At 38.4% G+C, this 23,948-nt stretch overlaps 1 protein-coding gene across 3 annotated transcripts in view; it reads right to left on the bottom strand.

The window, feature by feature from the left end:
* Positions 1–338: 338 nt before the first annotated feature.
* The window catches only part of ATP2A2 (ATPase sarcoplasmic/endoplasmic reticulum Ca2+ transporting 2), a 49,242-nt gene continuing 25,632 nt past the window's right edge, over positions 339–23,948 (bottom strand). The window contains exons 7-21 of one of the 3 annotated variants that reach the window (XR_012996562.1): positions 22,652–22,737; positions 21,232–21,696; positions 18,385–18,473; positions 14,981–15,083; positions 14,306–14,437; positions 14,095–14,217; positions 13,689–13,907; positions 11,979–12,314; positions 11,504–11,724; positions 10,258–10,460; positions 8,877–8,962; positions 8,337–8,470; positions 7,154–7,271; positions 5,499–7,036; positions 339–1,452 (exon numbers count right to left, since the gene is read on the bottom strand). Coding sequence is in view for 2 of the 3 variants with exons in the window: in XM_076353144.1 (XP_076209259.1) it covers positions 6,767–7,036; positions 7,154–7,271; positions 8,337–8,470; positions 8,877–8,962; positions 10,258–10,460; positions 11,504–11,724; positions 11,979–12,314; positions 13,689–13,907; positions 14,095–14,217; positions 14,306–14,437; positions 14,981–15,083; positions 18,385–18,473; positions 21,232–21,696; positions 22,652–22,737 (2,585 nt within the window). In the remaining variant the exon portion in view is untranslated. Of the gene's footprint in view, positions 1,453–5,401; positions 7,037–7,153; positions 7,272–8,336; positions 8,471–8,876; positions 8,963–10,257; positions 10,461–11,503; positions 11,725–11,978; positions 12,315–13,688; positions 13,908–14,094; positions 14,218–14,305; positions 14,438–14,980; positions 15,084–18,384; positions 18,474–21,231; positions 21,697–22,651; positions 22,738–23,948 lie in introns of those variants that run through there. The other 2 variants (XM_076353143.1, XM_076353144.1) reach the window with 2 other exon arrangements.

Below are 23,948 nucleotides of genomic sequence, written 5' to 3' on the forward strand. Positions count from 1 at the left end.
CACAGTACTGCAGTTGGCTGAAGTTGCGTATTTAGAGAGGCTCCCCCTCCTCTTACTCCGAACAAAATTCAGTTTATGGGCTTTGGAGTCAGAGCATTACAGGACACTTGGAAAATCCAGCCTTTAGCCTTGGAGCGCCTTTAGTCTTGCCTCATGCTTAACAGCGACTGCTGCCCATGCTTTGGGGAACGGCATGAGCCGTAACTGCCAGAAGCACTCCCAGCAGGCTGCTCGTGGGGGGTACTTTGAAGCCTTTTGCCTACGGAAGGGGGAAGAGACTAGCAGCTACTTCAGGTTGGGGCAATTTAGAAAATAGAGAAGGACAAAAAATGAAGATGTAGTTGGGAAAGAAATGTTTATTTTAAGTTTCTCAGAGGGATTTTACAAACAATGGAGCATTTTAAAAAAATTGAGTGATCAAAGTACGTGACAGTGTCCCTTAAACACACACACAAGCCCCTGGACAGAGGAAATCACACCAGCGAGGAGGTCAATACTGCTGGAAGAGCAGCTGGCATCTGCATAGTTCTAGGAGGAAAGATTGCAATGGTTGGTGCTATAAGTGTCATCCTGGCATTAATATGAGAGCACTGAAGTATGTACACATGTACCTGCGGAAAACAAAGTGCATAAAATAACACGCAACGTATGTATTGTAGAATAAATTTATTTACCTGATACAAATGAAACTAGGTGTGATGCTTCTTACTGTCAGCATGTAAATAGACAACTGATCTTATTTACAACTACTAAAGGTCATACATGCAGTTGTGGTAACTGGCTAAGTCGGTCGTTTCTTTTTAGATAAATGCATCACAATATTTTGTATTGCACCAACATCTGTCTTACTGCCTTAGATTTAAATAAGTTACATTACAGTGCAAAATAGGTTCATTTGCACACATGATAAAAAATCCAAAGTTATGAACTGGAGGCTTACGGTTTAACATTAATCTGTAATCTTTTCAATGAATTTTATAAATAGGGTAGCATTGTACATAAGCTGTTACAGAGTAGTATGTTTGGATGATACAATACAGAGAAAGATTTGTCTACAGCCGCAGGCATGCATTATTTTGATATTGTACATTTTATAAACTGACATTTTACATACAGAAATATGGAAAATTGGCTGACAGCTCCACGATTCTTGTTCAAGGAGAAACAAACTCTTCTCCGTGCAGCACAGAAACCAAACTTCTCTGGAGAGAGTTTCCAATTCGGTAAGCTATATTGCACGTTTGTACATCTGTATAATGAAGTCCTAATGGTACCACACATTTCTTCCACAGAGAACACAATGAGTTTTGTTTTAGGGAAAGCAAAGAATCTTTACACATGATACATGCAGAAGTTTTGGTAGATGTGTTGCTAAAGACACATGCACGCAACAAAACAACCTTACATTTCTGCAAAATTGTTTAGGAAGCGATTACTCCAGTACCAGTATTGCTGAAAAGGAAAGAAAGAAAAGGCATCAGTGAATGAAAGGATGAACGCTGTCTGTCATTACACAAGCAAGACTAAGATCAACAGTGACAGAAGAAAGAATGTTAAGTTTGATAACTGGCTGCTCTGTCGCTGAAGGGACACTCTCAGGTTACTTTGTTCTTAAAGCCTAGAACCCTCTGGATTATGGCTCAGTCCTTCTGAATGCAGCAGAGCTCCCTTTATCAGCAGCAAAGCCAGCACTTCCTACAGAAGACTGCAGTGAAAAAGAATTAAGACACATTTAGATAGCTTTTGGCTTTCTCTGCCTGACTAGCAGCAATAGACAAGCCTCGCTTACTTGTCATTTTTACTTTCAAGTTCCATACTACACAGTTTGAGCTCAAGTTTTTAAGAACTTTAAGGGTATGTTTTTCTAATCAATGCATTATAGTGCAAGTTTGGCCCCGAAGTGACCTGACAATGTCCCTTTTCCAAGTTATGCAGCTTATTCTGGGAAGCAGTAGGAAAGCTTTGAAGAAGTCATTAAACTCCACAGATTAATGCGTAGGCAAAGGGTAGAGTACAACGTAATAAAGCTACTACTGTACTTTACCCCTAAAATACAGTGTAAGGTTAGCCTTGCGTCTAGGAGAGAAGACCAGTGTACTGATTCCCTAGAACTTGATGGCGGCTCTTCAAAACACTGCTTCAACACTATAAAATTTAGGCTCTCCTGCTAAGATTTGAAAATGCATATTAATGTAATTAAGGATGTAATTAGCAGAGATTAGGGAAACAGTTAATGGTTAGAAGTGTAAAAAAGTAAACAAGACAGGTGCAAGAGACAGACAACTTTGTATCAGTTTTACCTCCCTTCATCTCGGCAAATTCAACCATCTTTAAGCCGTTTACCACGTATACTCTGTGCATCAGCTGTGTTCTTGGAACAGTGACAGAGGACTGCTGTACTGCATTTTATCATCAGATTAAAAACCTCATTTTCTTACCATTAGCCTTCTCCAAAATAGTCTCCCTACAAACATAAGCCTCGTAGCGTTTTGACAGACTGGTATATATTTTTCTGCAGCCTCTTTCATCCTTATTTATTTGCAATAATATTTTGGGAAACCAAGTATGACTATTTTTATTGCTTGGATGCCAGCAAAAAGGAACAGCTCGTTGTGTAGCTCACAAGCAGTACTTTGAGCCACTCACATTTGAAAGCAGAGCGGGCCTGAGGCACAACGAAGATAAAGGCCCGTCTAAATATTTGACATACGACTGCAGCTGCCTGACCATTTTCTTTGCTCTGATTCGGACGAGGCTACAGAACACTGAATTCAGGAGGAGCTGCTCTCATACCAAACCCCACTGGTTTACCCAGCATAAGCCGTTATCCTTCCTGGTGTTCCTAGCATAAGGTAGCATCAATCACATGATTGACACTAGTCTTACACACCTCTCACACTACAAAATAAGTAGCAATATGTGAGGACACTAAGGAATCCAGAAAACAGCAGAGATGAAAAAGCTCAGTGAGGCAAGAGCAAAAGGAAACAAAAAGTATAAAGTTATTTTCTAAAAATGGGGTGGGAGATAAAGCCTGGGTAACTTTGAGTCATTTCTGCTTAAGTAAGTGCTTCTGTTTATATATTCACAGGGCTAACACTTTAAAATAGGAGTTACCTATTTCTATCCCCAGGTAACCCTAGAACAGTGAGGAGGCTGGAGAAGAAATATGTAGGGAACAAAGAAATTGAGAGTTTCAACTTTGAGATGTTGGTAAGCAAGTCTATTCTAAATTGACAAGTCCTCCCTTCTTGGCTTCTCTAGATGAAAGGACTGATAGCTAAAGAATGATGGGATCTACACAATTAAGGATAAGCATTTTGGTTAACACGTTTTCTTGCAGTGCATTACTAACCTGGCATTGTATTTCTATAGTTTCTGTAACTGAAAAGCCAAGCCATCAGCTGCCTTATGCTATTCTAACACAAGAAGCACACTCAAGCAACCTCCCACAGCCTACTCAGCTGAGAAGGGTTAAGACAAGATCCACAGCACTCCAGCTCCAAGATCACAAGGAAGCTTGCAACAGACTTATTTCAGGGCAGGGTGCTTCACCACCTAGGAGGAAGCTCCTGGTAGGTCTTAACATTTGGCCAGTCCAGACCTCACAAGGCTGGTATTTACCATGTAGTGGCAACACTTGAAAAACAGAAGTACTGAAAGCATAGCCACAGCTGCCATTGAACCTGAGATAGGCAAGTGTTGATCTTGGGGAACCCTATTGCTCCACTTCTACAGGAAAATTTGGACAGCAAGACTGGGAGAAATAAAAGAAAAACAGGGTAGATGAAGATTGCTTGGGCTCTTTAGGAGCCCAAGTCTTTAGGACCGTTCCCGTAACCTCAGGAGCCTGTAGGGATGAATGCCACTCCAGTTACCCACTGGTCATCCAGTTTCAAAGGCAAACTCCAAGGAACACAAGGCCCTAATGCAAGTGCCCCTAAGACATGCGATACGAGTGAGCTCTCAGATGTCAGTATGGAAATCCATGACACAAGCAGTAAGATTCATCTTCACCACAGACAGAGATCCAACAAAGAAGTTGTTGAAGACTGGATTCTACTTATCAACAGTCGTTTCCCCCTTCAGCTTCTTAGAGACAGGGAAAAAGGGGGTGTATAGCAGGATTATTTGGCATAATAGACAGGAATAGGATTGTACAAGAAGCAGAATCGTTCACGATGACACAGTCAGATATGTGGCTTTAAAAAGCCCATCAACACGCTGCTCTGGAGGTTCACACAGAACCAGTGTTCAAAGATTCAGTGGTGTTCCTGCCCTGGAAAATGTTTGTCAATAATGTTGGGAGCACATAGAACTAACTTGCTAGTATTTGTTTCCAACAAATAACACACTTGCACATATTTTGATCTCAAGGAATCCTAAATCACATGACCTATTATTTTTCTGTTTCAAGAAACAGGGACAAGTCTCATATTACTCATTTATTGATACAGCAAATGGCCGGTGCTGGCCGCTGGTTTTGTGGTATGCAAAACCTTAGTTTGGCAGACAGGTTCTTCTACACTAAAAAGGAGATTCAATGGGATTTAAATGCTTACAGTTCAGCAGCACACCCACTACATCATCAGGTCCAGCTCCTCTGAGTCACTTCAGCATCAACTTACACAAGTCTATATAAACAGTGAGTATTCACAATGCAGTGGCATTTCAGATAGGGCGTGTGTATTTTGAAGGTAGCATCTATATTTGAGAGCTTGAAACCTAGAGAATTATCTGTGCTCACTGGATTCCAGCTGGCACCAACAGAACTTAGCTTTTAACTATCATCCTCCTCTATAAGGAATCAGAAAGCTGTTTGAATTTGGTTATTAAAGCAGACTGAGCCAGCAGAAGATAACACTGTCTACAAAGACACAGTGACCCCAGTACAATTTTCAGACTATCCTGTTAAGCTGAGACTGTTCTTTTGTCTTTTCATATGACCACTGTAAAAAGTGTTTCCACTTACTGGGAACAATAAGCTGTTTTTGCAAAGAGGAGTGCCTGCACTTTGAGCCCTGCAGATACCAGAGACGAGGGAAGGGTGGTCAGCCCAGACGGGCATCCCCTATTTCAGAGCAAGAAAAAGCTTTGGAGTAAACCAGCGCCTGACCACAAGTACCAGAGTGTTTTGGACACTGAACATTCATGCGAACAGCTGTCACTGTCTTAAGTTACAGATTTGTCCAATTTTATCTCAAACTTAAGACCAAAAGCTGTAAGATCTTGGGGCACTAAGGCTCCTGGGTGCTATAAAACAAGACCTAAAATACACTAAACCAAAAGCAAGTGCTTTGCCCTTGGAATCAGTAATTTGAGCTTCAGACCACAAAACAAAGAGTCTAAAGTGGTGATAATAATGTAGCACAGCAGAGTTTGACAAAACACAGCATGGGAATGAAGGAAATTACTATTTATTCTTCAACATGTATACAGCATATGCTATTTTACAGCAAGTCACCACTGGCATGGTGAAATGGAAGAGAAATACTCACTTTAGTCGATGAAAGTTGGAAGGCATTGGAGAAAAACACCACAGTTAGGACTGTTAATGACTTACACATTGTTGATACAGGACTGAATCTGAAAACATGCTTTAACATTTACCGTAATAATGAAGGTGGTTAGTGCCACATCAAAATAAAAATAGTTCTATACAATATGTTCAATTTGGTCATGTGCTATTTACAGATTTTACAAAACACACACACGAGCTTGTTACTTCAAGTCAGGCTAACAACAGGCCAGCAGAGTAACTCCATGTATACAACTGATCATTAGTGCCCTAAGTGTAGTAAATCCAATTTCTAGCTATGCAGTGCAAGTTACTTTTTCCAGGACTCATTACAAGTTTTGATTTGGGGGGGGGAGGGGGGAAGAAAGGATCTGACACATGTAAATAAGGTATTAAAACCCAACTTAAACCCTCTTTTGAATTAAAACAGATTGTGTTTGTTAAAAAGGCTTGGTTTAGATTTAAGTAGACAGAAGTAGCCCTCCCTATCCCTGCATAATGGGCAACACTGGCAAAATAAGGTCTGTTACAATAAAATACAATAGACACTTAAATAAATAATCTTAAAAAACAACCCTATGTGTGTTGAGAGTATGGAAGAACCCCAGCAGGCTGCACCTGGAATGGTATTTTCTGCACAAGCAAGATTAGGCATACCTCATACAGAAACTGGTGTAAACAAGGACAGTCAAGAACCAAGAGGGAGGGAACAGGAAGAGGGGAAATCAAGAAGAAATCCTGACTGAGGTAGCAGTACTCTCTACTCAGTGCAGAAAGTTCTGCTTATGAATAAAACCTGACTTTATGACAAATTAAGATTGGATGATCATGCAGAAGACAAACAGTTACATGCTTTTTTAGTTTTAGACGACACACATTCATTCCCTAAAATCTGCTGCCAATTTAGTTTGATAGTGTCCGCTGGCTCAAAAAAAATTTGCTTTTTTTACATGATGAATAGACTATTGAACAGAACACTGTACATGCTTTTCATCTACAAAAAAATATTTGCATAAAATAGTGTTAGTTCTCTGTACATGTCAATGGACACTTTAACTGTGTATAAAAGAGGAATATATTGCCCCCACTGAAGTCAGAAAAAGCAAAAAACCAAAACCTAGATTATGAAACCTCCATCACCGGCAAATATGTTCATGTGAAAATTCAGCAGAAATAGACAGTTGCTCTAAACAATAAAAAAATTAAGTTAAACTTTTTCTTTGAATGTAAAACTTGTCACCATGTCAGTCAAGACCAGAACATATCACTAAAGTTAGTGTCTGTGCTGTAAAGCCAGATAACCAAGGGCACAGTAATGAACACAAATGGCCAGGAAACTCCTTCGGTGCATGCTGACAAAGAACATGGTTTGGTGGCAGGCCGCACACTATCTTTACCAGGTTCCAGGTAGTTACGGGCCACATATTTAAGTGTTTCATCGAGCAGAATGACAGGTAGTGAGATTTTCAGTACCATCAGCCATTGCGTCACATTCAAAGGTGTGATCTGGAAGATAATCTGAAAGAAAAGCCAAGCATTACATCTTTTCTCCCCCTCCATCCCTTGCCTTAAGCTCCAGACAAGTTTTTGCTCTATCTTCAAGTTCAGGGATGGGTGTAAGATACAGGCACTTACTGGCAGTGGTTCCACATAAAGGATAAGGAAGTGGAGTGACATGGACAAGCAAATAGCGCCCACCAGCCAGATATTTTCCCACGGGGGCATCCTCATCAAGGATTGATTTTCTGATAGACTGTAATAGAAACATGATACATATGTGTACATAAGATACCAATAGGAAATTCAATAAATCAGAAAACTAGCTGGAAAGAAAAGCAGCATGGCAAGTCACAACTATCCCAGTCATGGAGGAAAGGAAGGCACCAAGATACGGGTCACGTGTGTTGCAACTTTAAACTACCTTGGAATTCCGCTTAGCAAAGCAGTCACAGTTCAGCCACACATTCAGTTTCAAAAGCTTTTGTACGTTCTGCTCATTCCTGATCTAGTCTACCTTTTTTGCTACGACCCTGACATAGGGGGGTAAGGGAGTGGTAAGGGAAAGATGGGCATGACAGCATAAGACAGAATCCTCCCCAGTCTACTGTATGCCCGGGGACTTAGTGCACCCACTTCTTCTGAAGTTCACTTAACGACTGGATATACAGAGGGTCAAGTACTTGCACCTTCTTAATGCTTGTTCTTTAATTCTGCTCTTCAGATTCAATCTGCATTTAGGCTATGCTGCAGAAGAGGCTGAGATCCAGAACATCAGATGTAGAGCAGTATCTTACTATGTAGGACTACCGCAGTACACTTGTATCTAAAGTTTATTTGTTTTTAAATTAACTGACCTCTAAGCTATTTGAAGAAAAATACCCTTGACATTGTGCTATTTAGTGGTTTCCATTTATAATCTAACATTAATTGGCTAAACCCACACTCCCTTAGGGCAGGAAAAACTATTTTCCCTATCTTCAGCATTCTTATTTTAGTTCTCCTTGGTATCACTTTATACCAACATAGGAGAGAATCTGATTGGTTAGGCTTAGATTAGAAATAATGGAAAACATTTCAGTTGCTCATGCTTAGTAAAATATCAGAGTGAATTGGCAGACTTAAAAAATATACCTTATCATAAGAGATCTCAAATGTTATCTAAGAGAGTAATTTTGTTTGCACTACCAGGATTCAGAAAGGAAGTATGACTCATTCTTCATTAGCTGAGCTGTCCATACACTAAGAATCAAATTGCACAAGAGGTAGGATTTCGGGTAAGCTATGCAGAAACTTTGCTTTCCTTTTTGGACATACGAACCTGTTGAGAGCATTGCACATCTCTATGGTGACAAGTACAGAAAGGGCCATTGTCATTGGATATGGAGACTCGAAGACCACACAGTCGACACCAAAGAAGTCTGGATTGTCCTCTTTGCACTGAAGAAAATGGCTCTAGAACAGAACAATGTGAACTCGCTTCCACAGCTTGTTAACTTTTAAAATGTAAAATAGGCAATTACAAAATAAGCAGTGAGTATTATGAAAACAAAACTTTCTAATATGACTCCTATAAGCACTGGTTTTAAACTTTTGCCAGCCTTAGGAAAATCCCCATTAGTCTTTTACTTACAAGACAACAATTAGTCCTTCAAATTGTTTAGAAGCTCAGGTATCCCACCTTTGAGCTACAGTATTAAGACTAATTAATCATGATCAAGTTTTACAGTTACAAGTCTGAAAACATGTCATTGTATAAACTTCTGTAACCTACTGTTTTTCTACAGTCATTTCAAGTAACAAGTATGAAAGAAGCATATACCTCCCCTCTCCCCCCAAAAATATTAAACTGAGCAAATACCAGCTGATAAAAGGTAACTCTTGGACCACCATCAGCAGCAATAAACCACCAAGCAGCAGCACCCACTGTGGCAGCACCAACATAACCTTTAAGAAAACAAAGTGCTTTTTTCAGTGTTGTGAACTGTATGTAAGAGAAGATCTCACTTGCTACACTTGAACTTCTACCTCAAGACCTCCAGTACTGTAAAAAATAGATTGTAATTCATCTATCTCCTGTGCAAAAAATCTGCTCCACCAGCTGTAACTTCAATAACCATTAAATACTGTACTAATATCTGCTTATGGAAGCTGACAGCTAGAACTTATGGCAAACAAGGATATCACTTGGAGTAATCAACCTGCAATTTTTCTTTTTTCTTCTCAGACGGCAATGTGTCTGTACTTAGATTAACTAATACTGAGGTTTACTTACTTTAAGATCTATGAAGTCAGTTAGGAAAATTAAGGTCACAACTTCTGGCGTGAAGACAGTGTGCATTAAGTATCCACAGATACTTATTCTAGCTTTACAGTACTATAGCTATATATAAGGTTTAAATCTACATCCATTCATTTCACAAGTTGATACGATTTCACAAATTGATACTCTTGTTTTCCCCGATTATAGCCATACCAGCAAACCTGTTGTGTTCTTCTACTTAAGCACAAAAATGGTAAGTTAGATACATGACAGTTGTCATTTTCAGATTTAGAAGTAGTTCTACGTACGACCTCAACAGCTAACACAGGTGCATATTCACTAATCACTGGTCTTGGTTCTTCAATCCCAATCCCACAACATGCTCATCTTCCTAAAGCTGACAGTTATTGCATGGACAAGCTAAAATCTGCCATCTCAATGCTTTGAGCTAAAAGTATTTCAGCCAGGAATGAGTCAAATGGGAAAAGGCAAGTAGGTGGCTGCTTGAGAACAGAGATCAGACTCGGCCCTAAGTTCATCTATTCCTGAAGGGCTTCTCTTTTTGAGGACTGTAACACCATCCACTATCAGGCAATTTCGAAGGTGTAATCCAGTATGGAAGTATATAAAATTTCTAATGCTTTCCTAATTGTCAAAATCAAAAGATTCTGATGAAGTGGTGAATGTCATACTGATGTTATGCAGCTAGGGCTTTTGGTGCCTTAGTTGCTACCAATGGAAAAAAAAAATCCTCACAACTTTACTGTTCTGATCATGGCACTGCCTGCAAATGTGCAAGACAAAGCATGAATCTCGAAACAAAATAAAGGAGGAATACCTGTTCGACAGAACATCTATTGCTAGCTTTCAAGATTGCAGCACACAAGAAGATTAGACAAACTGCTTTCGAGTGGATTAAAAAAAAAAATTTACCTGCCTAAGTTTACTTAAAAAAAATAAAAAAGCTATTACTACTTACATCCAATAGCTAGGTAACGGAAGAAGAGCCATCCACTGATCAGTGGCTCTTTAGGGTTGCGTGGTGGCTTATTCATGATATCAAGATCAGGAGGATTAAAGCCCAGAGCAGTAGCAGGGAGACCATCCGTCACAAGGTTTACCCATAACAGTTGGACAGGAATTAGAGCTTCAGGAAAACCCAGGGCAGCAGTCAAGAAGATACTATAAAAAAAACCCCACCAGTTATAAGCTTATTCTTGTGCACGTAAATAAGTCCTTTTAACACTTAAGCCTAAGCCTGTAGCATCACTTCTGTTCTATCACAAGCCGAATATTCACATTCGGAAAACTAAAAACATTCTCCAATAGCAAACACTTCTAACCACTGGCATATAAGTTTTGAAGCATTATCTTCTTCTGCTAATTTCAGGAATTGAAGAGTTTCTGCTTTAGCCTTGTTTTTCCCCCACTCTACTTGTCTGTTTAGGTAAATATATACATACGTGCATAAGGGCTTGCAAGCCACTTTCTAAAAGACACTAAAACTTCAGCAGACATAATAGCATTTTAGCTCAAACGACTAAGCTTCATTTAGCTAGATTACCGCTAGTCCCTGCAAAAATTCAATGAGCATGTAGCTTTCATGGCTCCAAGCCTGTGTGAATAAATAGAACAGAAACAGAGGCTGCAGCAAGAGCCATATGAAGACAGCTTTAAAGTTTACAAGAAACTAGGCAAGACAATTGCTGTGTTATATTCCACTCTAGGAGAAAGTATGCTTTGATAATAAGCAACTGTTAGGAGATTAATATTTACATTCTGTTACCAGAAATGCATTCTGTGGCATTGGGTCACCATTCCTTCTAAAGACACAGACAACGCATTCTTCTGTAACTTGAGGTTAAATAAACATCTAAGTTATCTGTGGCTAAGTTATCTGAAATACCAGATCTTGTAATATTTGATTAAGGTTTTTATTTTCCTATTCTAGAGAATTATTCCAATCATAGAAATAATTGTAAAGCATTTAGCCACCTACTGAGCTAGAATATTATATGCAATGCGAGTCTTTTGTGGTATGCTAAAATTCTCCAGTGAAGACCTAAGCTAGAAGTATGCAGACTTCCGCACAAGCACAATGATCAATTACCTGGAGAACCTGTTTCTCTGGTTTTAGTGAGAACTACTGGAAGTAAATACATAACTAAAGACTCCACCACTACTCTAGTTCAAAGAAAAAACACCCCACAACATTTTAAACCTACCAAACAACTTCTCCAACATTGGAGGAGATCAAGTAACGGATGAACTGTTTCATGTTGTTATAAATTGCACGTCCTTCTTCCACAGCAGCTACAATAGTTGAGAAATTATCATCTGCTAAAACCATTTCAGAAGCAGTTTTAGCCACTGCAGTACCAGAACCCATAGCAATTCCAATTTCTGCTTTCTTCAATGCAGGGGCATCATTGACACCATCACCAGTCTAAAACAAGAATTTGAAGTTAAAAAAAAAAAAATAGGTGGGCACTTACATATAGGACTAGAAAGGAATTTTGCACTGGGTGTGGTTTGGGATCTTTAAAAAAAATCACTTAAGCGCAGAACTATTCTGAGGCTTTGAGTTCAGGAAAACATGGAAGAAATGTTTTCCAGAATGAGGCATTAGTCTGACAAGGCATAATTTGGGTTTAAACACAGTGTCTGCCTTTCAAACCAAGTAAAAGTTCAATTACTCACCATAGCTGTAATCTCATCAAAAGACTGAAGAAACTCAACAATTTTAGATTTGTGGGAAGGCTCTACACGAGCAAAGCATCGGGCATGGTGGCAAGCATCTCTTTGGGCAGCGAGCGAGAGTTCATCAAATTCACGACCAGTAAAGGCTTTTGTAGAAACATCTTCATCTTCCACAAAGATACCGATGCGACGGCAAATAGCTACTGCTGTGCCTTTATTATCACCAGTAATCATAATAACTCTAATACCAGCTTGTTTGCACAACTTTATAGATGAAGCTACTTCAATTCTTGGGGGATCCAGCATACCCACACAGCCGACAAAGGTCAAGTTGGTCTGAAACAAGCCAGCACCAAGTTTTAGTGCAAGATCCTGTAGACTTCTCATCTGACATTAGCAAAACAATCATCTTGCTTGCATGCTAAATATCTCTCAGCATAGTGACATTTGTTTTTACTACTTGTCCACAATATTCTGTGGTTCTACATTGAGCAATTAAGACATTGAGGCCTATGTCACCCTGCCATTTGGTCAAAACCAGTGTATTATGCATGATATACTTGCTCTTATGTCAGTATTTTTTTCCTGAAAGGGTTACTTCAGAGGGGTTATCTGTTTCACCATATGAAGTCTTCACAGCACTTTAGCTCTGACACTGAATTCAGACAGCTGGAGAAGAACTGAAAAGTCACAAATCTATACGCACATTAACAAGTAAGAGAAGGTAAATAAGAATTTAATGCTTTTGGAATCACAATGCTACATGGTACCATCTACGTGATGAGCATGTGGGAGGACAGTTAATTCCCAGAGCATGACCACACTCCGAAATGGGATCCTACCTTTCCAAACATATCTTGCTTCAAATGCACTAATTTTATTAGTTAAAAGGTACTCTAGTTGTCAGCCTTGCAAATTCAACCTGCAAGCAGTCAAGTCTTTCTTTTTCTTAATCAGTGCCAGGAGCACAGTGCACAAGCCAAGCACTCTCATACAACTATTGTCATCTCCCCCCCCCCCCCCCCCCCCCCAAATCCTAGATACCGATTTCATTGGAAAATTGCAGAGTAGCTAAGATGATCATCATGGACAGAGCTTTTGCAGCTGACAGTATGGAGGAAGGGAAGTGAACTTAACCCTCAAAGCACAAAATGACAGGTATGTTTCATCACAAAATCCCCAAAGAGGTCTTGCAGTTGAGCAATGTCAAACTGAAAACCATTAACGCTGAAACCACAAAGCAATTTTTGGAATATTTTCAGAGTCAGTCTCTGAAAACAGTTTAAGGTGTTATGATCCTGAGGACCTTATGTATATACATAAAAATACAATTTGCAGGTGGCTGTTTAACTGATTTTTTCTTCCACTTTTATCCAAGCAACAGCATGTATACCAGCCACCAAGAACACTGACGAAGTGTTTTTCTTTTAAACCCAAAATAAACTGGGGGAATAAAGTAGGAGTGACAGGTATCATAAACCTCTGAATACTCGAAGTTTTATCCCTTAAGTTTCTTCAAAGAGACACAGTCTCTTCGTAAACTGAGCATTCCCTCCACACATTGGCTAACTATTGTGTCTGACATCAAAAATACCCAGAAAGAGAAAATTCTCAGACGTAACTTCCTCAAGGAAGAATCAAACGTAAGGAGCCACCATTCTCCAGTTTGGGAGAGGGAGAAGTGTTAAAAGGGTATTTTACTAAACTTACCTCATAGTTAATGAAATTTGAGGAGTCCTCAAGATTCATTTCCTCTTTTCTGGGTGGACTGTCATGGGTCGCCAGAGCCAAGCAACGCAATGTGTCTCTACCAGTTCCCCATTCTCTAATGACAGACATTATTTTCTGCTTAATTCCTGAGGTTAATGGTATTTTAGCATTTCCAGCACGGACATGTGTACATCTGTCAATTACACCTTCAGGAGCACCCTGCAGAGGCAATTAAAAAAAAAAAAAAGGAGTAATTTAGCTTAATGAATCCCTTTCCATTTCAACATTTGCCCTTCAAAGTCCTTCCTTCATCTTCAAGCTGCAGTTAGTTGTGCCGTAATTTTTAAAGTACTGTGCTACATTTGCAGCCATTCCATAACTACACTTTCTTAAGTGAGGAACTGACCTTAACAAACATCTTACTCATGGATGTGCGGCTTGGTTTGTTTGGTGTACAATAGACAGACATAGACTTTCTGTCTCTTGAGAATTCCAGAGTGAATTCTTTCTTCATGAGTTGTTTTATCACCTTATTAAAAAAAAGCATAAAAATGCATTTAGATAATACATACTACAAAACTCACTCCCCAGTGAATTCCAGATAAAAGAGTACTGACCGAGTTGCAAGCATTTGCACGTTCAATTCTAGAAAGTCCTTTCAAGTCTGTATCAAATACATTCATCTTTTCAACCAGACAGGTAAGCGCTGTTTCTGTGGCTTCACCAACTTTTTCATATACTCCCTTAGCCTTTAGTTAACACAAAGCAAACAAAAACACAGGAGTTTACTTTAAACCTCAGCTGGAGCCTACCAGAGACAAAAGTTCAAGTTTCACAATGGAAAAAAGCTTAACAAGACTTACTATGGCTTTTACTATGGCTTATGAAACAAGCAAAACTATTTTTAAAAAGCAACTTTGAAGAGTATAATTTGTAGGAAATTTCAAGCCTTTACTCTCAAGACCAGCAGACAAGGATGTCAGCACTTGATCATCAAGCATTTAAGTCATTATGAGATGTAGCAACCTTAAGGAGGCGAGGCAAAGTAAGAAAGTAGCAGGGCATTCTACACACCAAGAGATCTCCAACTTCCAGATTACACTTGCTGCCTGGCTTTAGTTTCCTCCACATTCAACAAACAAGTCATTCCCAGAATTAATACTTAAGAGGACCTAAATACTCTCCCCCTTGACTAGCAGGGGATTTACAACTGAAAGATATTACACAGATTGAGGATAAATGTTTGTTCTCATCTTTCTCACACTCTCCTCTGTTCTAGGATATGTACTTACTTCATTGTAATCCAAAGAGGAATCATTACAGAGCGCACAGATCGTTGCAAGTTCCACAAGACCATCATACTGGCTACATTTAATAAGTTTGTCATCTTTATGCCTTTCCAAAGGAAGAAAAGGGGGAGATTTAAGTTAGTTATTTAGTATTAGCATCTCACCTTTTTCCCTTCTTCAATCCCTTTACTGTATTTCCATTTAGTACAATGCTTATTAGTTACAGACTTGGAACTACAGAACCAGAAATTGTTGAGAAGAGCAGGTTTGATAAAGGTGAGTTCTGAAGTTCAGATCAAAGAGTAATGAACAGAATGATGTGATTATCAATGAAATCACTACCTGAATTACAAACCCTTATTTCCTCCAGCATCAGTCGTACAGCAACATAGAAGAGAAGTAAAGAGCTCAGTGAACAGGCATATGAAAGCAGTATTAGAGTACGCACAGGACTTGGAGGGGAATTCCAAGTAGGAGAGGGATATTATTGGATACCTTAGGAGCTTAGCTTCCTTAGCCTTACTGCATATTCTGCACATTTATTGCCATGCATGAAATGCATGCCCTGGGCAGGCATAAAAGCAGATTTGGCCTCTATTTTCTTAAAAATTAATCTGTACTATATGTGAATCTCCTAAACCAATGAAAAGCTAAGTTATTTCACAACACAAATTCCACTAGAAAAGAAATACTCTTTTCTAGTAGTCATATACACTTAATGATGAATATCTGAAGTTTTTAGAAAGAGGGAAGGTACATTTTCCTAAAGTAAGGCACCATTTAGACATCACAAGAAGCAACTTCTTTGCTTTCACATCTGGAAATAGATAGTAAATGAATTCATTTTCTGGAACATTAGTATACTTCTATAGTAAGCAGAAAAGAACCAAGACAGTGTTCAATACTGTTATTTTCCCCCCTACCAAAATTAGCAAGACATAACTCATATATAACATCTTTCATTAAAGCTCTCAAGGAGGAAAAAAAGGTCTGGTGGTAGAAAGACATGGATCACTACTCCGTAAGAATTCGTAACATAGACTATGTATGACATGTCTGATTATATAAGCTTTTGTTCAGTCTCTTGTAGGACTGCAAGCAAATCCCGATGTTGTATAACAGCATGTGAAAAAACCGCATCTTAAACAAACAAGTATGTTTTTAAAAGTTCTATTTTGCATATAATTCTACAGCCATAAGCAGTGGCTTTAAACTCTCAATTCTTTAAAGTTCCCAGCAGCTCTCAGTTTGTCACCTCGTCTATCACAGCTAATACTTCCTGTTTTCACCTGTTCTGAACTTGAAGAAAACTAGCATACTTGAATATCCGTAACTTATTCTACCAGGTTTTTTTCCCTTGTCTGTGTCTTCCTTGGCAAGTACACATGGAGTCTAAGTTGCTGGGGTCAGTTCTGGATAAAGTTGTTTTTTTTTTTTTCCTCCCTTAAAACATCAGGCTTTTCCATTAGCTAAAGATGAACTCATTTGAAGGTCAAATGCAATCTGCTAGCTTTTGCCACAGTTCTTAATTATTGTTAGTTTTATGCTCTCAGTTTGCAAGTAAGCATGCACATCGTGTGTGCTGAGACCTGACAAAACTACTCCAAACAGTCTGACAATCTCCTAACATCCCTGGGAAATCAGTCAGTACAAAGCTTTAGTTTTTCAGTAAGAAATATTTGTAATTTTTTATTCTGAATGCATCTTAGGGGAAGTTATGTATCAAATACTTTAAGAGTAAGTGAAAAATTATCAATTTATTGCAAAAACGCTTAATGGTTATGAAAGAGTAGGCTGCCTATACAGCTGTGGAAGACAACAGTATCTGAAGTTAAATACAACGAAGAAACATCTGTCAGGAATGGTTCATATCTAGAGCATGTCCTGCTTTGGGGCAGTGCAATGGACTAGACTGCCTCTTACGGTCTCCAAACTTTATTTTCACTGACAGTCTGCAATCCAAGGTGAAGTCAGTCACCTTTAAAGTCACCACTTTTAAAAAACGCCATCCATAAAAGCAGAAATAAATCAGCCCTAAAGGTTTGAGAATTTAGCTATTTGTTTCCTTATGCTCCAGTAACAGCCTTTCTGTGGTAATCTCCCTTTCACATAAATGTTCTTTATGTACGTGAATGCAGTGCGATTAACAGGCTTATTCACATTTCCCCAATTTCAGCAAGTAAAAATAGAACACTAACAAACACTGTTGACTCTCTTATTATACTTGACATCTGTCACCACACTATTTTATTATTTTCTTTATCTAGAGCTCTTGTGAGACCAGCTAAAGTGTAATAGCTGGATGCTTTACAAGATCTAGAATGTCACCTTGCCTAAGTAAATGCCGTCTCCCAAAATGAAAGCATAAGCTTTTGACAGCAAATAGCTTTGAAACAAAAGAGAATTGGGGAATTAAGATTTCCGGCTGCTGAGAACACTATGGTCTTAACTGCTATGAAAATTAAACAGAGATCGGTGAAGATTGCATGGAGTCAGAGGCATGCATGTGAAACTCCACAAGGTTGAGATGTTTACAATAACTGAATCTCAATTCTACTTCATACATAGTAGAATTCTATTTTGCAAGTAAAACTGAAGTGATAAGATTAAAAACACATGAAAGACTGGCTAAGTAAAAGGAGCTGTAATAATCCAGTAAGAAGCAGCTCTCCTTCTGGAAGGAGAACCCTAAAAATTCCTAAAGTTGTCAGGATGAGCTATCTATCCCACTCATAGAGACTTGCAACTGATAAAGTAAACCAAACATATCATTCCTTTCCTAAGGGAGTGGGTTTAACACCAGCTCAAATACCAAAGGCTGAGACAAACACACACATCTATTCAAGTACAGATGCACCGAGTCCAACAAACTACTGAGGGTAGGGGACAGGAATTTACAGTAAATTTAAGAATTAACTCCAACACATTCATAAGATGCTTTAGGAAAAAAAATCTACCTTCTCTGAGGCAGGGGAATTGGAAACATTGAGTTCACAGATTAACAGAGGCTCACCTTTTCAGACTTATGCATTTTTTTTTAAATAAAAAAGTAAACCTCATTTTGAAGCACTGGGATAGCTAATCTTAGCCCAGTAAGTTTTCAGTAAAATAAATCCTCTCAACCTACCCCCTAATTTATTTTTAGATTATCAAAGTTTTAGATTATCAAAGGAACACTGCAATATTGGAGACTGTATTAAGTAAGTTTCATAGAGGTTTACTTTTCTAGAATTTAACTTCCTTCTACTGTTAATTACTTTCCCCCCTAGTCCTTCAGTTTGCATTCTCACTGGTTGAGCTTTCATTTATTAACAATCACTACTGAATATTACATGCATCACTTTTCAAGCCTGAAGTAATAGTCAATGCATAAGCAGACAAATATTTAACTTCAACAGAACACTTACACTTCTCCCATGGGAGCATATGTTGAACCAGTTACAGTAAATTCATTCAGAGAACAGCTATCTCCTTCTACTCTGTCCAGGACAAACATCTGAAATTAGAGTTAGAAGTGTTACTACCTTTGAACAATAATGAATGCAAGAGATTTAAACAGGCCTTAAGCAAGCAGGTACAAGAGGCAAGTTCAGGTTGAAAAAACAAACTAGACAAAACCAGATACAATACTCTGAACTTCGATCCCATGTATGTTTGAACAGCTCCCTATACTGAAGCATGAAGTACAGAAAACTGCACTTCCGCTTAACAGATCTCATTTGAAAATTGAATTGTGGCATAAGTACATGAAAGAGTTGAAAAAAACCACATAAACTATGTACACTTAACTTCAGCTGTGAAGACTACTCACACATCCACTTGACAATCCTGACTATACCTAAGCTCTTCCTAGGCTTCAGACTTGTAAATTAATTCTCATGTACGTATTTGAACCAGCAGTTCCAATCAAAAGCAGCATAGGGCAGCTTAGAAACTGACAATTCTTCCCAAAGTAACAATAAAAGCATCTACAAATAGGAGAAGCTTCTAGATCTAAGAGGTGAGGTTTTAGGCAAGAGCCAAACTATGGCCAGTTTCCCTTAATACCAGCCACTAAGTGAAAGTGTTTCCTGTCCTGTTTTCCAGTTATAAGTCACTTTGCCATCCAGTACACTGGTAGCTTAAAAACATTCAGACAGCTCAAGTGCCCTTCTAGCACAGGCTGAAATGTTATTTTCAAATAAAGACACCAATTTGAAGGATGAAGTTGTACCCCATAAGACACCTGCATCTCAGTCTTGCCTTTGTTTCTGTTTCCTTTCTAGGAGAGCTGCAGGCAGAACCAAATCTGGGAAGATGGAGATAAAAAACATAGTGCCTGAAGCTGTAATACTCTTACCACGACTTACTGGAGTGGTAGTAAAGACGAAAATAATTTCTCACTCATTGATAGTGTATCTTAATGGAACTTCTTACCCATTGGTTAGTATAAGCCATTTTGCCATACGACATTTTAGCTATGTCTTAATTTCCCCTCATTGTGCTGCCTTATGTTTTAGGCAAGCATCTTCACAAAATACAGCCTAATAATTAGGTGTTCCACAATTGATCTGCATCAATGTCTGGAGACCCTATAATCTGCAAAGTGATTTTAAAAATAAAAAAGCTAGACAAGCTGATAAAATTAAAAGCCCACAAAGCAGAGTAAGTGCACTCTCAGAGGGAGATACCACAGGAGGACATAAAAACAATCCCTCTAGTCTCCTCCTAAAGCAGTATTATTTCTGACTGAAACATTTTAGTATAGGGTTCCTTTGGACACTCAGGAGTTACTACTTAACATGAAACTAAAACTACAAATGGAATTACTGTTGTAAATCAGACTTCTTAAAAAGCTAAGCAAGCTCTCTGCTTAGAGTGAAACCAAGAATAAGCGTATTGTTTACAGGTATTAGGATTTTGCTGTTTTGCAAAATCTTGCAATTAAGATTATTCTGCGGCTGTCAGAGGTTAATAAGAACCAAGTAAGTTGTACTGCACAAGATCTAGAACATTTAGCTCTCTAAATGTAAGGAGTAGAGCATTCCGAGCTTTTAAATAAACACAACTTAAACGATCAGTTAACCAGGAAGCCTTCTGCTTTTGGCATCTGCATGATGAAAAAAATCCCTGCAAAGACTAGGGCAGTTATGCAACTCTACTGCAAGTAACCTCCTCTGGAATACTGATGAGCAGCTGCTTTGTGTCTCTGAGGTATAAATACTACAATACTTAAGTTGAACAAGTCAACCACCAATTAAAAAGAAAAAGCCATCAGTCACATGAGAATAAAGTGCTTAAGGCTTACAAACTTTTGCCAAAAAATACTGGTGTGTAGTGCTCAACATCTACACATTTGGAATTCTAACCCAATGTAATGACTCTACATTTGATGTCATAGAGTTGCTATGCCACTGAACGTCTACAATTATTAAACAGAAGACTTTAACGTTTTCTTCATAAAATTCCATACCAGAATATCAAGTATATGGGAAGCACAGAGAACTGGCAACTGAACATGCATTACATTAGGTGACTGACTATGACAGTCCCAAATTAATCAACACTGCAAAGAATATTGGGGGGAAGGGAGGAGGGACACGTAACTTAGGCTTACCTAAGAGTATGCCATACATTGAAGATGACCCTGGCGGTGCTGGTGACAGGGTCAACTGCACCTCCAAATTGCCAGATTAGTCATACAATATTGCACGCTGAAAACACTACACTGACCTACATCACACCAATAGGAGCTACTGAAGATAAGATAACCAGGTAAAGGCAGAACCACTCGGTAGTGAAAGTACCTTAGACTATCCAAGTTACTGTAGTAAATCTTCCACCTTTTTCCTCACTGCTAAGTTTCTCTACCATTGCCATCTTGCTAAATTAAAGACATAAGTGTTTTACACTTACACACATCCTGCTTCTACAGTGTAGCTATCCTACCTTTCTGAAACGGGATAAATCATACAATTACCAGTAGACTGAATGGCTTACAGACTAGTCAATGGAAAGCTGCTTGCAAACAACTTCCTCTTTCATCAAGTGCGGGTACAGCTATTTTTGACCATGACTAAATAAGGGAAGAGATAAAGCCTTAAACACTACACAGTGGAAAACTGAATTAAAAGTGGAAGCTTATCTTAGGAAAATAAAGATTTTGATGATATGAGAACCAAAAGACTTGCGATCAAAAGAATTCAAGCAATGCTGACTATTCCAACAGAGTAGCTAAGGAGAAAAAGAAAAATAGAAGGTAGTTCACAACATACCCTGCAGACTGACATCTGATTCGTGGTCAGAGTACCAGTCTTGTCAGAACAAATAACTGAGGTGCAACCCAAGGTTTCCACAGAGGGAAGACTTCTAACAATAGCGTTCTTCTTGGCCATTCTCCGGGTTCCAAGAGCCAAACAGGTGGTAATGACAGCAGGCAGACCCTCAGGAATAGCAGCAACAGCAAGAGCAACAGCAATTTTAAAGTAATAGATAGCACCTCGAATCCAGGAGCCACCGTGAACTGGATCATTGAAGTGACCAATGTTTATTATCCAAACAGCGATGCAGATAAGTGAGATGACTTTAGACAGCTGCTCTCCAAACTCATCCAGTTTCTGCTGCAGGGGGGTTCTCTCTTGTTCAGTAGCCACCATCTCATCACGAATTTTGCCAATTTCAGTGTTTACTCCTGTTGCAATAACCACTCCCATAGCTTTACCAGCAGCAATATTAGTACCCTAATGTAAATAAAAGGGAAGAGAAAACTTGTAGTCAATCTATAAACAGGTTTTGGTGGTGGGTTTTGTTCTTGTTGTGGGTTTTTTCCCCCCAATTTAAAAACCACCTTATACAACTCCAGACTGTGTTTCAGCTAGGATATGGAAAAAGGTGAAGAGGAAGAGAATGACATTCCCCCAGTATCTGTAAGAGAATACTCCAGTGTAGAATTTCTGCTTACAGAACGGGCTCGAAATGGATCAGTATTGATCTATTATAAGCAGCACAGTCAAACTCAGCTGCTGAGTAAGCAGTATGTATTTCAACTGGAATCTTAAGTGTGTTTTTCCTTCCTTTCTTTCCATGAGGATTGTTATTTTGCCAGATTTAATGTTATTTACTATGAGTAATAGATGTGTTCCATGGGGGGCTCCCTGTGTGAACATACTTAAAATGAGAAAGAACAGTTAGATGTTCTACAAGGAGCTTACCAACAGTAAGAGAATTGTTATTTTGTTATCTGAAAGGCAATCAATGCTTCCTTTAAACAAATTTGAATAAACAGTTTCATTCCTATATAGAAAGCTAGTTCTCAATTTTAGCCGCACAATACCACAATTTGTGTGGGCATTCTTATCAGTCTTAAGAACTATTATTTTAGAAAAGTAGTGCAGATGTACTTTGAAAGTACATGTGCTCCAGCCTTCAAGACTTTCTTGTTAAGGACAAAAATGAGGTTCCTCATATAAACTGGTTTCAACAAGCATCCTCCCTGAAGACAGCTTTTATTAGAAGTTACTTCTAATTTTTAATTCATTTAGTTCGATGTACATGGAGACACGCATACAGATGTGTATAGAGAATACAGCAAAGAAGTCATACAGCTTTTAGGTGAAGACCTGAAGTTCTGCACATTTTTATCACCTTCAGTATTATTTTATAAGAGAGTTTTAAAAATTTCAAAACAAAACTTACAGAAAAAAGCATGTTCTTTTTGTCTTGGTTTACAGCACGAGGATCAGGCACAGGGTCAGTGTGCTTAATAACAGACACAGATTCACCTAAAATAAAGATAATAGTCTTAAGAAGAGACTATAGATGTATCATCTTGAGTCCCGCAGGGAATCGAAAAGTTATAATCCTCAGTCCTAAAATTTTTTAAGATGTCAAACTTCTTTCCTCAAATGATTTTATTTAATTGCTTAAGTGAAACAGGAAATATTTCAGCTGACCAAAAAAAATTGAATGGCTGGCTTTTAATGAAAATAGGAAAGTATTTAAGTAAACATTTTATATAGTTAAGATTTAATGAAGCATGCACCATGCCTTTTAAGAAACATGAAAAGCGGTCAAATAAGTAGCTGGTACTCCACTCCTCCTTTTAATGTAGCAAGATCTACTGCATGAATTAGATATTTTGTGTGCTTCTCATGCAGTAATGAGCATTTCTGTTCTCTATGCACTGTAAGAGGTATGTTCTCATTTAAATAATTATATGCTACCACAGTTACACATCTGTGATGGTATACATCACAGTACTGGCAGACCTTAAAAAAAATTGTCATACAGCCACCTGTTAGTTAACTCCTTTAGTTGGAAGTCTTCAGAGAACTCTTGCATAAAAAACATTATAGAAATTGTTATATTTATCACACAGGTATAGAAAAGTTTCTTTCCTGTAAAAACAGATGTTAATTACTACATCAGATTTCACAAGGTGGTAACTCAGTCACTAAAGCTAAGAGCACACTACTTTTTGTAAGCTCAAGGGAGCCAAAGCTTCCTACTTTTAAAAGCTTTGTTAAGTAGCATCTTAGACTTCAGTCCTACTTTATTAGTTAGGAGAGTCAAGCATCAACTTAAAAGAGGCTGAAAACAGAAAAGGTCTTCTTTAAAAAAATAAATCTGTTATTTAAACAAAGGCAAGGAATTATTCCCTTTATATAGGCTTCTGGTGGATTTCTTCTTCTACTTATTTCAGTTCTGATAGCTTGACAAACATGGAGTGCCTGCATTTTCTTATGCTAAACATAAGTAAGCTTGATCAGTTCTGTGCTATTCAGGATCTGTACTGAGAAACTTTGGGGCCCGTTTCAAGACAGATTTGAGGATCAAAAATAGGTTTCTTATAATACGTTACTGTTTTAAAATTCAGGGCTAGTTAACATTAATTTATGCTACCAAAACAGGCAGACAGATCTTCATGTTCCAGCTGAGAGAAAAACGTTATAGCATGCGTGTTGATTCCTAGCTTCTTTCCTATATTCAGAAG

Source organism: Aptenodytes patagonicus, chromosome 15 (genome assembly GCF_965638725.1).
Source record: "Aptenodytes patagonicus chromosome 15, bAptPat1.pri.cur, whole genome shotgun sequence".
Classification (NCBI taxonomy): Eukaryota; Metazoa; Chordata; class Aves; order Sphenisciformes; family Spheniscidae; genus Aptenodytes; species Aptenodytes patagonicus.